Here is a 17111-nt window from a genome sequence, read left to right as displayed (position 1 = left end):
TTCATGATTCAAACGCACTAGCCAGCATTCTCTCTCTGTCGTGGTCAGAGTGTACAAGAAGAGATCATTGGGGCGTGTTTTCGTCTGGCATTAAAACAGCCGTGCTGAGACCAGCTGACAGCTACCAGATTTGAAAAGACGGTGAGCAATGCAGATTCCGTTGCCAGGGAACGGCATAAATCAACTTGTCATTGGCGAGACCCGAATGATTCAAAAGTTTGCTGACCACTTGTTGTCCAGGGGGGTTGTTGTATATTTCTGTGGACATGCTGCTGAATGTTTAGTTTTACAGTGACTGTTAAAAACAAATAACTTCTGTAGGACTCCTTGTTCTGTACTCGAGCAAAGTAGCCACTAACAATACAGATACGTATGTTACAAATGAGATCTCGTTTATATTTTGATTGTTTATGATTAAAGGGATAGTTCACCCAAAAATGAACACTCCACTGAGACTGCACTGCAGCTAGCCAAGGCGGAATCTAAATCATCGGTCCTGATTCTGCTAGACCTATCTACAGCGTTTGACACTGTCAATCACCAGATAATGCTAGCAACCCTGCCATCTCTAGGAATCTCAGGCTCTGCTCTCCGCTGGTTTAAATCCTACCTCTCCGGCAGATCATTCAGGGTGTGATGGAGGGGCTCGCTGTCCACTGCTCACCACATGATCACTGGGGTCCCTCAGGGTTCATGATTGAACCGCTACTTTATTTCATTATCTCGTTTCACCCGGACGATACCATTATAGGAGCTTGCATAACAGCCTGCCTAGAAGACAAAGCAGCTTAAATGAAAGCTCGCATCAACTTCAGCTGAACTCGGCACACCACACTGTGCAATACAATCTCACCATCCAACTTGCCAAAACCATAATCAGTTCTTCCAAAACAGCCACCTCAGAGTCATATTTGATGAACAGCTGTCCTTCAATGATCACATTGCAAAGACAACGCGGTCATGCCGATATGCCTTATTCAACATTAGAAAGGTTAGACCCTTTCTCACTGAGCATGCGGCACAACTCCTTTTCCAGGCCCTGGTAATCTCAAGGTTGGACTACTGCAACTCTCTCCTTGCTGGTCTTCCTGCAAAGGCTAACAAACCATTCCAGCTGGTTCAGAACGCCTCGTCTTCCAACTACCCAAAGGGCTCATGTGACACCCCTTTTCATCTCCCTCCACTGGCTACCAGTTGAAGCCCGGATCAGGTTCAAGTGACTGATACTCACCTACAGGACTATCACTGGATCTGCACCTGCATACCTTTACACCCTCCTACACTCCTACACACCATCAAAAACCCTGCATTCAGCAAACGAGCGGCGTCTTTTATTGCCTTCTCATGAGGGCAGTAAATTGCTCTCCCGCTCATTCTCCTTCACAACTCCTTCCTGGTGGAACATTCTTCCTAACTCGGTCCGGTCAACCTTCAAAAGTCTACTTAATCTACTTTACAGAAAAATTACAAAAACACTATGTACACTAACCCTTTCTCTCATTAGGTCTAGCTTTTGTTGATACTGGTAACTTTTGTATAAGCACCTATTTTATTATTGCTCCTGTATAACATATCGCTTATTGCTCCCTGAACTTTTTGTAAGTCGCTTTGGATAAAAGCGTCAACTAAATTACTAAAGGTAAATGCAAATTCTGTCATCATTTACTTACTCAAGTGGTTCCAAATCTGTATAAATGTCTTTGTTCTTATGAACACAGAGAAAGATATTTGGAAGACTGCTTATTACCAGACAGATCTTGCCCTCCATTTACTGGTAGGTCATCAGATTTGAACTCAAAAATGTTTTTATAAGATTCTTTCAAGACTAAATGATCTGAGCCATGTTAGTGTTCCCATTTATTTTATTGCTCCATGCAGCAACTGCATATAAACAACTATCCTATTTTTATATGGTTTTTTTGCAACAATATAGAATACACCTTGACTCTCGACTTGAAGAGACTCTGAGGATATATAATTTTTCCTGGCCATAGTGACACCAATAATACATTTTTAGGTCATAAGGCCTCTGCACCTTCTACTTCCTTAATGAGCTTAGTTCACACCTGAACAAACTTATCGAGGTCTTTGGCTTTACAAGCAGATGTTTTAGCTCAGGTTTGACATTAAACCCTATCCCATCCGTTTATATTATGGCAAAGATAAATCTAGCCATGAAATGCTTTAAGGATTGTTGTAAACTATAGTTGTACTTGCACTGCTACTGTAGGTAGCTAGATAGATGGATAGATGGATGGATGGATGGATGATAGATCTAGAGACTTGAGAGCTATTCTGAAAGTCCTAAAACGTTTGTAATATTCTTCTGACATTGCGTCATTGCATAATGTCTGTTACTGTACAAAACAATGTGACCTTGCTTAAAACACAGCAAACACTTATGAATATAATGTCTATTTTGGCTACAGATCCACCTATAATCCCTAAAATAGATCCATTTAATTGATTAGAGGAGTTGTGTGCCAGTTGATTTAGATTTTGTGCTGTGGTTAAACAGTCTCTTGGCATGGTGATGGACATTTTTCTATGAGCTGAAAGTGACACTTTGACCTTCTGAACCAACTTATAAGTTTGTAGTCCAGCTGATTCATACACTGTAATACACTTGCATTAGATCAAACCTTATCTTGGAAAACAGTCACGTCTTTTTTAACATAATGCAGTGTGATGGGCTGATCTGGAATTGCAGTCACAATGTCCTTCATCTCTCTGTCATTAGTTTCAAAGTTTGATTTATAAAAAGTTTCACATTTCACGTTTAAATTACAGGATGTGGTCAAATGTTTTATTTCTCATTCAGAACTATAATACAGGGGCCCCAAGATGGATCCAGAAGGGCCACAGATCTTATATGAATTATAATAAACGTTTATTATACATTGCACAATCAAACATCAGAAATGTAAGACCACACGTTATATAACTTACAGTTTTTCTCCATTGGTTTGGCTCATTTCTTGAAACAGAAATTACATTCTCAAAACAACATGGACAAACCTCCAAACAACTTGGCAATTGTTTACAACAGAATGGAATTTCTCATTCATTTGATCAAATTGCAAATGTCTAAATACATGTGTCAATGTCTCGCTACATCTTTGCAAATGATTAAGTACAGGTAGCCTACATTTAGCACAATTTCCAAGTGAATTGATCTTGTTGATCTAAACTGATTGTCGATTCTCAGTCTAATGGTTGTTCGCTCCAAAACGTTTCAGCATCATTTCATTGTATAAGTCATCATATGCAAAATAGTCTGTTCAATTGTCAAAATTAGTCAAGACCATAATACCATGAATACCATATATGAATCCCTTGGAACATTTTATACATTTATTACAGCAATTGACAGTCAGGTGAAACTAGAACTTGACTAACGAAGGAGGAGATTCACACATCTCAGATGACCAATTATGTATGTTTAGTTACCTGACAGGCGCTGTCCATGACTGTAAATGCTGCCAAACATGTATATAAAGAGCTTGACATGCAGAACCAATACAATTTCTGAACATGGAGGCACCTGGCCAAGTAAATGAACAAGGGCAACTGCCTGCTTGAGGAAGAGGAGGAGGAAGAAGAGGAGGAAGAGGAGTAGTAAGGGTGCGCGGTGGTGGAATAGGGGGAAGAGGCAGAGGAGCACGAAGAAACCATGCTGTCCCAGATGAAATTCGGGCCACAATTATAGACCATGTCATCAACCATGGCCTTAGTCGCCGAGTTCAGCCTAATGTGCCTCGCTCTACAGTGTGTGTGTGTGTGTGTGTGTGTGTGTGTGTGTGTGTGTTTGTGTGTGTGTTTGTGTGTGATAGGCCTACAGTAATATCTTACCTCAATGGTATGTTATGATACTAAAAATGACAAGAAAAACATTGGAAAAACACAGTTTTCCATGACAACCTTGCACAGGTGGCAGAGAAAAACTTCTCAATGAACAAGAGATCTGTAACATGGTGATGGCAAATAATGCCATCACAATGAGACACTGCAATCCTACAAGACAATGCCATATTCCAAAATGTCAACTTTATAAGCATCTCCACAATAGACCGTATATTGAAGAAGCATCAGATGACAATGAAGCAAATTTACAGGGTACCATTTGAGAGGAACTCTGATAGAGTGAAAGAGCTGCGGTACCAGTACGTACATGTAAGTCAGTTACTGGTGATCCAAAGCAGTGGTTCCCAAACTTTTTCGCTTCAGTATTACGTGATTTGTGTATCCAGGTATGAAAATATTTGATTTACATTTCAGTAAGCCTAGTCATTGATGATTTCCCCCCTCCCCTTTCTGTCAAATACCCCCTGTAGTACCTCTGCATAGGGGTACATGTACCCCAGGTTTGGAACCACAGGAGTAGTGGCCAGTAGTAAATTGATCTAGTGGAGAACATAGAACATTCCTATGTAATTGTCTGTAACTGTAGTGTATGACTGATTTGATGTTTTCTTTTTTTACGCTATTGTAGAGAATAATTACATTTACTCACTTGGCTGACGCTTTTATCCAAATCGACTTACAAGTAGTTTTTTTAGATTCGAAGGTCAGACTGGTGGTCAGAGCGTTGGGCTTGTGATCAGAAGGTTGCCGGCTCGAATCTCAGTGCCAAGGGCCGAAGACGTGGCCGTAATATTATTGGCCACCGGGCCACGGCGGATGTCCCAGGCTAGCGAGTGGGGCAATACAACTATGTGTGCTGCCATGTCTGAGAATGGTGTGGCCACTCACATCCCCAGTCCTGGCCCATACAATACACAGAAGCTCCTTCTTTTCTTGGACCGTCTTCATTTTGATTTGATCCCTGAAAATGAGAGAGGTCTTGTAGGGCCTCACCTACAATATGAGTACAGGAACCATTGTCAATGAAGGACGGGGCTAAGACTGAAAGTTGGACATGAGGGATGTTTCAATGGTCCTCTGCCATAGTGACAAAACATCTTAACATTCTGACTTGCAGTGCTTACACAATGCCAAAGGGACGAATTCCTCTGAGAATAAATTAGAGGTTTTAATTAAATACCGTGAAACTCAGCACAGTGGTTTCAAGATCATTTCTGTCACGTTCTGAGATATGACCTCGTGAATCCTGATACCCATCATTCCCAAGCCCGGCAACATTCCATCACTTCTCGACCCTATTGATCTGACCGTCGCTCTCTAGGGTCTCATCTCTGTCTTATCACACATATGTCTGATGATAACTGCAGGCAACGTGCCGAAGCATCAGATTGCATTTCACCTGTAATTCCAGAGCACTTGCCCTTTCTGTCTATAAATGACCATTGAGGGGAATAGATCTTTTCTTTCCCATTATAAAGGTGGACATTTTGTATGACCTCAACATTTATCATGCGTAAAAGCGTATGGAATGCTGAAATGCTTTGCCACGCAAGCTTTTTTCAAAGCCCCTTATCATTATTATTTAACACTGTCTGTGTTACGGACATGAACGATAGCTCACATCAAATGACTTAAGATCAAAAGTGATCAAGACTCATAAAAATACCCTCATAGACCTACACTGAGGCTTTATTGGAAAACGTGTCTGTTTTTGCTATGTTTGTCGGATGCATGCATATTGTTCTGTTTGACTGCAAACTGCCACAAAACGCTGACTGGGATTTTAAAAGAATTTGCCTATTTAATCAAGTGTATAGGCCTGTCTAATCATATAATGGCCCAGAGCAGATAGCTCAGCAATAACTGCAATGAAAAATGAACATTGTCTGCAGCAGATAGAAAATTCTGGTTGCCACAGCATCTTTATTGATACCGGTGAAATACAGGAGACATTGTTCTCTCAGCGCTCAGCTGTAATGAAGCTATAAAACTGGGAATGAATCTTTGCTGCATTTTCATACAGCAGTAAAAACTGTAGTCTCATCTCATCCTTAAAGGATGCCAGGGTTTAAACCAACTGTAATATATATGAAACAAGTGTGTGGAATGGGGCATAGTGGACAGAAGATAGTTTGGACTCGAGCCTGTAGTGTAAGTGCCCTCGCAATTAAAGAAAGAATGTGTTTGCATTGTGTGTGCAAAATTTGCATTGTGAAAATGTGCTTTGTGCTTGGATAGACGGATAGACATACAGACAGACAGATAGATAGAGAGATGAACAGATAGATGGTGGTGGATGCATTGAAGTATAGGCAGATCTTTCAGATGGACGGATGGATGGACAGATAAACAGGCATGTGCATTGAAAGATGGATGGATAGGTTGATAGACAGATAGACGAATAGATGGATTGACAGACAGATGGGTGGATTGTTGGACAGACAGGCGGATGGATGGATGACAGACTGATGAGTGGATGAATGCATTGAATGATAGGCAGATATTTCGGATGGATGGATGGATGGATGGATGGATGGATGGATGAAAGACTGATGGGAGGATGAAATCCATTGAAGGATAGACAGATCTTTCGGATGGATGGACGGATGGATGGGCATGTACACGGATGGATAGATGGACGGATGGAAAGACAGATAAACAGGCATGTGCATTGAAGGATGGATAGATAGGTGGATAGACATATAGACGAATAGATGGATGGATAGACAGACAGGTGGATTGGTGGACAGACAGGCAGATGGATGGATGGATGACAGACTGATGGGTGGATGAATACATTGAAGTATAGGGAGATATTTCGGATGGATAGATGGATGGATGGATGGATGGATGAAAGACTGATGGGAGGATGAAATCCATTGAAGGATAGACAGATCTTTCGGATGGATGGACGGATGGATGGGCATGTACACGGATGGATAGATGGACGGATGGGAAGACAGATAAACAGGCATGTGCATTAAAGGATGGATGGATAGGTGGATAGACATATAGACGAATAGATGGATGGATAGACAGACAGGTGGATTGGTGGACAGGCAGATGGATGGATGGATGGATGGATGACAGACTGATGGAAGGATGAATACATTGAAGTATAGGGAGATATTTCGGATGGATAGATGGATGGATGGATGGATCGATGGATGACAGTATGATGGGTGGATAAAAGCATTGAAGGATAGGCAGATCTTTCCGATGGATGGACAGATGGGCATGTACACAGATGGATAGATGGACGGATGGAAAGACAGATAAACAGGCATGTGCATTGAAGGATGGATGGATAGGTGGATAGACAGATAGACGAATAGATGGATGCATAGACAGTCGGGTGGATTGGTGGACAGAAAGGCGGATGGATGCGTGGATGAATGGATGGACGGACGAACGTACAGACAAATAGACAGACAGACGGACAGAGAGATAGATGGATCAAAATGCAGATATACTGATGGAGAGTCAGACATATATAGATGGAGAGAGAGATTGACAGATAGATAAAGGGCTTTATCTCCTGTGATGACATCACTCTGCGAGGAGTCTTGATTAAAGTGCTCTAGTTTCTACAGATCCTCTGAGAAATACACTCCATAAATGTGCTTGTGTCTGTCCTCACATTGGAGAGACAGGATGTGAGTGGGTGAAAAGCAAAAATGGGACATAGCTTCGAAATAAATAATGTTTCATTACAGGGCACTGCAGAAATGGCCTTATGAAAGACTTCACGGCATCAACATCCTCCATCCCACATCCTCTGGTACTTTCAGTGTATTCAGGGTATGATCTATTCTGAATTCTTCATTGTCTTAATCTGTGTTTGTATAGATGAGGTGCACTAAGAAGCCTTTAGAGATATTCACTATCATTACCTTCCACCTACTCAGTGAAATTTCACTGTAGATTACCGCTGACATCTGGTCAGTTTAATGTTTGCTGAGGTAAATTATTTTTTACCACAGTAAATAGAATAATAAAGAGTAATAAAGTATATACTCTCAAGTTTATAACTATAGTTTTCGTTTACATTTAATTAGATTTTCCTGCATGTCCACATGTGAGCTGCTGAATGTACCGGCCGTGTTGAACAACCTCATTTATGTCAACGGAGCTTCTCTTTGTGCTGAAGTTAAAAAGTACATGCTGTCGTATTTCAATCGATGTGTGATCAAAGCGCTGAATGGCACGTACATTTGTGCCCTCATGTGAACTTAATTTAACTCTATTTTGACTGATGGAACTCATTGTGTCAGCGTTGCATTTACCTAGTATGAAACTTAAGCCTACATGTCCTTTCATTTTAAACCACAGCCTTATACCTATGAGGAGCTCTTTTGTGATGTAGCCGTGGGAGTTTTAGCAGTGATAAAACAAAAAGCTATTTAGCCCACTCGTTTTGATCCATTCTTTCTATGAAAGCATGCACTATAAATCACAATAACGTTGCTGATGCCAGAGGCTTTCTATGCCAACCTAGTTTCTTAGTCTAAATCTTTGCCTCCACTTCTGTGCACATGTGAATACTGAAGCCCTATCCTGTTGCCCACATTGAAACCTAACCATCACTGGCATGAAAGCAGATCTAAATTTATACGAATTAACCAACTTGTAAAATAGTTATGAAATGCCACGGGATTGTGTTTGCATTCTGGTATGGTCGAGTGATGCCAAATGAAAGCACACTGAAGCTACTGAGAGTCTCTTGGAACCAGAGTTGTGTTTCTCATGTTTAATACAGCGTTCCACCCAAATCTGAGACACTTTTCCAAATACAGTAGGATCTCTTATCCATCCATTCTTTTAAAGGTTCTTCTGTATAGCTGTCAAAAGAAACGGTGTGTCCTGTATGGGGTATGTGGTTTAAGACAGATGCCAGATAACCTCTCAGTGAATTTGAATGTGATTAAAATGCCCTCTTGTGGTTTGGATGTTGTATATCCTCATATATACGGTATATTTATATCCTAATCTTTGTAATGGTTTATGAGTGAGATTATAGGGTACGCATTTTATAGGATAATTGACTTTGGTGCTTGGATCGCACTCGTTTGGTCTGTTACCATCTGAAGCATGTCATAAATAAAGAACGCTGTATGTAATATGTTTACATTTTTGCATTTGGCAGATTCTTTTATTCAAAGCGATAGGGCTTCACATTTCATTAGAATTGATGTTTTCTGTATCCCTCGACCTCTGCAGTGCTAATGCAAACATTCATATTCAAAGGACATGTTCTTGTGCGTTTGTCCTCGGAGTTCCACACATCAGGATTTGTGATGGAAAAATATTGGGAATATTTACGATTCGCGAGGTTCTTCCAATCAGGTTCATTCACTCTTAACACACATCACGCCACAGCAAGATCTGATAGGATAACCTTTAGAGCCGTTTAAGATCATTGGGACTTTACCTAGGATTGTCGGAAGGGGAGAAATCGACCCCGGCAGAAGCGATGTTTAACCATTTTTACTTTCTGCAGATTTAGTTGATCAACTATGGACGTGTTTCACTGACTTTTTACAACCAGAAAGTGTCCAAATGCACATTATCAACAGTACAGTTATTGTTCTTTAGTGCAATGTATTATTCGAAAAGTGTGTTTGTGCTACTGTATCTCACATGGTTAATGTCCTCATCTAATACATGGAGACATTGTACTAACCAGGCAGACAGGAGCCCATAACCTTTCTCTCCTGGATCAGATAAGATTTCATACAGCACCCACAGCGTTACTGTATATGTGTTGTGTCTTAGACAACAAAGCCATATCCCCCGAGGTCTGCAGTCGTGAGACTATTCTTCTATTGTGAATCGGACAATGTGAGAATCTGCTCAACAAAAACGTCAGTTCTACCTTTGAGAATCTCCTTGTACTAGACTATGGCTGAATCTGTCACGCGATAGGCCTTCAAAGTTGGTTCTGACGTGTTCGAGATGCGGATCACACAATGGAGATGCGTCTTTATGTAATCGGTAAAGGCTGGTGACTCGTATCCATCGCTGGATGAAGGACACTCCCTTAACCTGAAGGACATCTCCCAAGCTGTGCAACTTGAGAGTCTCAGAAGTAGGACATTCAGCATTCACGTGGGTTGATAAGGCCTCGACTGACCTTTTGGGTGTGGTGTAACCTGTCCAGATTTCAACCACTCCTTTCTGGAATCATGTTCACGCTTACCGCATCTATCTGCTGGAGACATAAAAGTCAACACCAGAGAAGGACAAACATTTTCAGGTTTCGATGTCCGCGGAAAACAGACACGCCTAGCATACTGCCATGAGAAGACAACTTGTTTAGAAAAATACTTTGGTGCCAATTTCATCTTGTTTCATTTACTCATCAAGAGTAATCATTTCCTTTAGATAATAAATAGACTTCTGTTTATCATGGACTAAGGGTAAAGAGATGAGACAGTAGTCTTTCTTTCAGGTTTTTTATTAAATAAATCCAAAAAAATCCAGAATGGCATCACACCTTAAAATTAAAAGAAAATACAAGAGTTCTGTTCGAATGTATGCAAACACAAACAACAGTAAAGTTGGACAGTAAATAACACCATTGTAAGTAAAACTGTACCAGCAAACTTTCTTCAAATAATAAAAGTTGGAAGTCTGGCGTGCATAAATTGTCTTTTTCGCGTCAGTTATTCTCTGAACATGCATCTGGCTTGTATACAGGCAGAGAATGTGTAGATTTAAAGGGATAGTTTACCCAAAAATCACAATTCTGTCATCATTTATTCCCCCTCATGTCATTCAAACCTGTATATGACTCTTCATTCTGCGGAACATAAAAGAAGATATTTATAAAAATGTCTTTTGTATTTATACAATGGAAGTCGATGGGTGCCAGTGTGATTTGGTGACCAACATTCTTTCAAATATCGTCTTTTGTGTTCTGCAGAACAAAGTCAGTCAAATGGGTTTTGAATGACATGAGGGATAAGAGTTATACTTTCTATTTAAGGAATCAAATCATCACCATGTGACAAATTCATGCTCTCCATTATTTATTATATATTTACGTATATATATATATATATATATATATATTATCACAAGTTGAATTCAAAAGTTTTCTGATTTGGGTTTTGGGAATTAAATCTCTGTGAACCGACAATATGGCACATTTACAGCTACAAACTACTTTATAAAACCTCTAACAGGGGAGCTAATGCGCTCTTTCAAAAATACAGTCTGAAATATAGTAAATCTAAGCAGTTAAACGTGATAAGATCCTAACATGGGTATAGAAGAAAATCAATAAAAACAATATTCATGTACAAGTTGGTATGTTCAAGGCTGTTTCAAGTTAGGGGAGTGCTGAAATAACACTGCAGTCTAATTCTTGAGGCACCTTCCGTAAAAGCCAAATATAGTTCTTTCGATCCATTGCCTGAACCTGGAGACGGCGGTATAGACGCCAGGATACTGAGGGTCACCACAGCCGTTGCCCCAGGACACGATACCATAGACACGACCCTCACACACCAGAGGTCCACCAGAGTCCCCCTGCAGAGAACGTGAGAGAGATCATTTACAGGTTCAAATGGATGTTTAATAATACAGTTTCTCAGTTTCACAGTAGTCGTACAATGAACACCATCAGGGATGCGGATGTGATAATGGGTACCTTCACACATACTTCCTCTGTAAATGTAATGTCAATTTTTTATTTAGAAACCGTGTGTGAACATGCAGATTGCAGGAAAATTAGCTCCAAAGTGAAATCGCAAAACAAATGTATTGGTTGAAAATAAGCGAATGGTGCCATTAATTGTGTTTGAGACGGAATAAGTTATATTTTGTCAAACATTTTTGATTTGGTTTATTGTGTAAAAGGCAAATCGCCGAATGTTAAATGATGTGTTAAAAACATTATCCTTGTGATCTGAGCTACTGTATCTTATTAGAGATTTGGCACAAACAGCTTTTGTGCATCTGCATATGAGGCTAAAAGTGTCTGCATTAAATTAAAGTAAATCTAGTCAACAGAGCAACCAAACAAAATTATGAATTAATAATTCGATTCAATTAAACTTTATTTATATAGCGCTTTTCACAATTTGCATTGTTCCAAAGCATTGTTCATATTTAAATACAATAATTGACTACTGTATTTAAATATGATATTATATTAATATGAAATTAATAATATGGTGTTGTAATTGACAATGAAGTTTAAGTGTGCTTAAAAGGTTCAGGGCGATGCCATTGAATGTCCATTTTTGCTTCCACAAAGAACCATTTTGTCAAAGGTTCTTTAAAGAGCGAAACAGAAACAGAAATGTTCTTCAGATGTTAAAGCTTCTTTGTGGAAAGATTATTCTATGGCATCGCGAAGCACCTTTATAGAGTGTATACCAATGGTTGCACGTTCATTCTGTATAAAAAAAGATCGGCATACAAACACTGAATTTGCTTCCTAGTCGGGAAGCTATTTTTACATTTTAATCAATGACAACATATATGTTTCAGAACAGTAAACAACATTGAAAGTATAATTCAGTGCTAATTGTCGCACATACGTAAAGTGAACATAAGTGCAGTCTGGTTCACCTTGCAGGCATCTTTTCCTCCTGAGCTGTATCCCGCACAGATCATGTTCTCAGTGATGTTTCCGTTGAAAGATTCTGTGCTGTTACACACTGAAGTGGACACTATGGGCAGCATGACCGTACGCAGGGTTAAAGGGATTCCTCCCGTCGGGCTTGTGAAGCCCCAACCGGACACCCTGCATACCCGTCCCACGGCCACCATAGCATCCAGACGAGGTAATGGAGCCAGAGACACATAACTGTTTATATAGACTGGCGACTGAAGCTATATGAGATAGAGAGAACGAAGCATCAGAACAGAGACATCTTATCATTCCGAAAATAAACAAAACAACAAAAACTCCAGTGAGTGACCATGCACATGATGCATTTAAAAAAATTAATTTAAAATATAATGTAATCTTTTTTTTATTTTTTAACAAAAAAAGGTCTAAATTATATTAGTGTGAGATAATATGAAGAGTTTAGTTCCAAAATGAGATAATTCTGTTTTGAAATGTTCAAAAATCATGTTTTTATTATGTTTTGTTGTGTTACTTAGCTGTTTTATTATAATCTTTTTGTCATTGTGGCTTAAATAAAAGAAATGCACTTTAAAAATAACATGGTTTTTGAACCTTGGATCTCATTTTGGAGCCAAACCGTTCATAACATTTTTCAGTCAATCTGTTTAGATAATTTTATTGACATTTTAATCAATAAAACATTCGATCTAATCATGTCAATAAAATTGCCTTTGGTAAGCATAAATGTTACCTTTTATTCAAATATTATATTAACGGACAATCTCGTGAATACAATTTAGAGATTTCCCATCATGCTTTGCAGAGTGTCTGCCCTCCTGTTTACTGAGACACTTAAATCGCTTCATCTAAAAAGATGTTCATTTTCTATGCATGACAGGAATCAATGAGTCACGGCTCCTTCAGTTAGTCGCTCAGTGTAACACGGTAGCATTGATTCTGTCTCACCTTAATGAGCATGATGTCTGCATTGTTGGTTTCTCTTTTGTACTGTGGATGAGGTATTAAGAGATGAGGCCTGCGAAACTGTTCCGTGCCCTCGTACGAACCCACAGAGTGATCTCCGGCCACGATCCTCATGTTTGCCGCTCTGCAAGACACAAACAAGATTTAGATTTCTTAATAGATTCATTTAACATAAGATTAATCGTCTCTGTTTCTATAAGAAGTGGACACTGTGGGCAGATGTCATTGTTTTAGTGTGCATCCGCAGAGTCAAGATTGTATGTACGGTGTTATGTCAAGTTTATCATTTTTTTAATAAAAAATTATCTTAAATGTACAATTTGCAGACATTTTCTCTTGCCATTTTCTCAAGCTGCTTCACGAGGTTTCACCCCAAGATGCGTTTTAAACCACATTAACGGATTTCCCATCTATTCTGTGCACTTACTGGATGCTCTTTTTTATTATTTAGTCAAAGTCATCCATTTATTAATTTTTTTTCAACAAAATGTAACTAGTTTCAAATGAAAAAAGTTTATATTTTCACAGTTATATGCACAATTATTTTTACGTATACGAAACAAATTTCAAACATTCAAGCACACCTTCAGATAAAAACCTTTTAAAGACAATGAAAAACATATCAGTCATTTTTCTAAAGGTAGTGTGTGTATATATACTGTATATATTATATATATTATATGTGACCCTGGACAAAAAAGCCAGTCTTATGGGTACATTTACAGAAATTCAACTGAAAGCTGAATTATTAAGCTTTTTAGTGATATATATAGGTTGTTAGGATATGACAATATCTGGTGGAGATACTACAGTGTGACACTCTGGAATCAAAGGGTGCAAAAATATATCTTAATGGAACATGATCTTCACTTAATATCCTTATGATTTTGCCATAAAAGAAAAATCAATAATTTTGACCCAAAAACAATGTATTTTCGGCTTTTACTTAAAATGTTCTTGCGCTACTTAAGACTGGTTTTGAGATCCATGTTTCTTATGCCACAGTTTCTTCATTCGATTTTGTTTTATTTATACTGTTATAGTAAATCTAGTATGTGAACTGTAAGTTTTTGATGAAATAGTTCACCCAAAAATAAAGATTGTGTCATCATTTATTCACTCTCATGTCATGAAAACAGACTCTTTTTTCTGTTGAACACAAAAGAAGATATTCTGAGAAATGTCTAAGTGTTTTTTCCTCATATCAGAGGTCAATAGGGGCCAATGTTGTTGGCTACCAAAGTTCTTCACAATACGTGTTGTGAAGAAACATGTCATATAGGTTTGGAATGACATGAGGGAATGATGGAATACACTTTCAGTTCTTAAAAAAACGTAACTGAAACAAAACTAAAACGTTACAAATCTTGCGCCCTTGAAATCTATCTTGGAATTCAAGGCTTTTCAGTTTGTCTTACCCTACATTGCAGTGTGCTGCGGTCAGCACCCAGTACTTGTTTATTAATGTCCCTCCGCAGAAGTGCTGGCCCGTAGCACTCTGAATGGACACAACATACTTGATGGAGTAAGGAGCAGGGGCATATCCACCCACTATACGGCCCTGCATGTCATCCTGACCTGTGAAAGGGTTCAATCATAAGAAACATCTCATTGCGCAAACCGATATCATATACATTACATCAAAAACGTGTTTAGAAACGTGCCACAGTGAGGCTACACGTGCACCTAGAGGATGCTTTAGATTCACACCTTTGTGTTTGTGAGTGTAGCGTAACATGAAGTCTTTCACGCTTGCTTAATTTATTACACAGTAAGTCAATGCAGAACAATGCATGTGATCAGTAAATGATATGAGTCTGTTTTGCAAATGTGTCCACAGGTGATTATAATATCCTGAGATGTGAGTCACGAACAGACGGGACGTTTCATTTGGGACGGTCGCAGAAGTTCACGAGCAAGTTCAAAGGCATCCCACAGGTATATTGATCCCCGTGCAACAATTGGGAAGTTATACGTGCTGCGGTTAAAGTAATCCTATACAATTTTAGCAGCCATTGACCAGCCCTGTGAAAGGTACATGCGTTGGATTGAAACTATTATGTAACATTAACTAAATGATCTGAAACCTCATGAGGATTTGAAGCGGCGTGACTTTGATCAGATTGCATGTGAAACTCAACGTGAGGAAATCCAAAACATTATAACAAAGAGTCGAATTCCCCGCACATGAGTCGATTGTTTGTCGTTTCGTGTTGTAAAGTAATAATAAACAGTAAACAAAGCCGGACTTCAGTGTTTGGGGATTTAACACATGACCACACGTGTAAGAGTGTTGAAATGTGTTTTTGTCATAATTGAATTCAGATTGACATCAAGTGATGTTATTGTTGGAGATTAAAGCTCTATACTTTCCCTCATTTTGGGATTATTTTGCTATAAAAGAAAACACAGACGGTCAAAATAATGGACCCCATCTGTTCATATAAAGTAAACTGTATTGACCTCATATATTATGTTTATGTATTTCATATGCAGCCAGTATGAAAAGAAAAATCTGTCTTTCATATCTCAGGAGATGGAGTTACGATCTGTATTGTTTGTATGTTTACATTGAACATAGATGAGACAACTGTTGACATCCAGTAAGCGTATAACAGTATAAAATGAATATGGATGGCAAAGCTCAAATTGTCATCATTGGAAACATTTAAGAAATGTTTGTTTTATATAGAATTCACATGTGTGTTTTCAATTCCGAGCAAAGTTTGAAACATTGCAGAGATCTTTGCAACTCTAAAAGAGACACGTGAGAAATGTCGTGGACATTTTTTTCTCACAAGCCGGCACTTAAACACATTAAATGTATTTTTTAAATCTAATCTGATTTTTCATTACACTTTGTTCAGATTTATTTAAAACTAAATATAAAAACATAAATCTGTGCTTAGTTATTAAATTATGCATTTTATAAACATCACGATTACTGTTCAAACATTTTCACAAATAATTCAAGCATTTAAAAAAAACACCAGAAGTTACGGTCAATACAGTCATTGGAAGGAAAAGCTACAGTATAAGACCGCTGCACTAGTACTCACTACTAGTTTACCATGGTAAAGCTCTGAAAAGATTTAGTAGGACTGAGTGTGAAATCTTTACTTACAGCTGACCACGAGGAGCTCCAGAAGGACACAGAGCACAAGAACAAGGAGGTGCATACTGACAGAAGAAGAGCTACAGATAGAGACACATCCACACTTTCCAGACTAGAGTGAGAGAAACTTTGCTCCAGGTATTTTGATTCCTCACCTGGGGATGGATCGCCTCTGCATTATCAGGTTTCCTAGTTCCTATTTCCGTCTCTATGGCCACCACGCTGTCTGAGAAGAGGAACAATATATAATTGAAGCGCTCAATCTGTGACCTTTTGTTTTGGACTTGATTTAGGATCAGAACAATTGCTTACGTCAAATAACATTTGCGTCACGGCGCAGATCATATTCACCTATATTTGGGTAAAAATATCCACATTTAAATTGGACCTAAAATCAGTTTATTCCGTCTCACGGTGTTGAATTAAGTCTAAATTATTATCTGTTCATATCCACCTGTACATTAATGTTCATAGTATATAGCCATCTGTATATATTGTTCATAGTATATACCTACCGTCATATTTTCATAGAACATTCCTACTGCAAAATATTTTTATAGTCCA

The 17111-nt window shown here is 38.7% G+C and overlaps 1 protein-coding gene across 1 annotated transcript; it reads right to left on the bottom strand.

Annotated features, from left to right (window-relative positions):
- Window positions 1-11226: 11226 nt before the first annotated feature.
- Window positions 11227-16611, bottom strand: LOC306906337 (trypsin; the record flags this gene model as incomplete). The annotated part of the gene is made up of 5 exons (XM_079477651.1): window positions 11227-11397; window positions 12445-12708; window positions 13415-13556; window positions 14851-15010; window positions 16557-16611. The coding sequence occupies 5 exons, from the start codon at window positions 16609-16611 to the stop codon at window positions 11227-11229; spliced, it is 792 nt and encodes a 263-aa protein (XP_079333777.1).
- Window positions 16612-17111: the final 500 nt, after the last annotated feature.

Source organism: Barbatula barbatula, assembly GCF_947034865.1.
Source record: "Barbatula barbatula genome assembly, chromosome: 17".
Lineage (NCBI taxonomy): Eukaryota > Metazoa > Chordata > Actinopteri > Cypriniformes > Nemacheilidae > Barbatula > Barbatula barbatula.
This window is presented reverse-complemented; position numbering and strand designations above follow the sequence as displayed.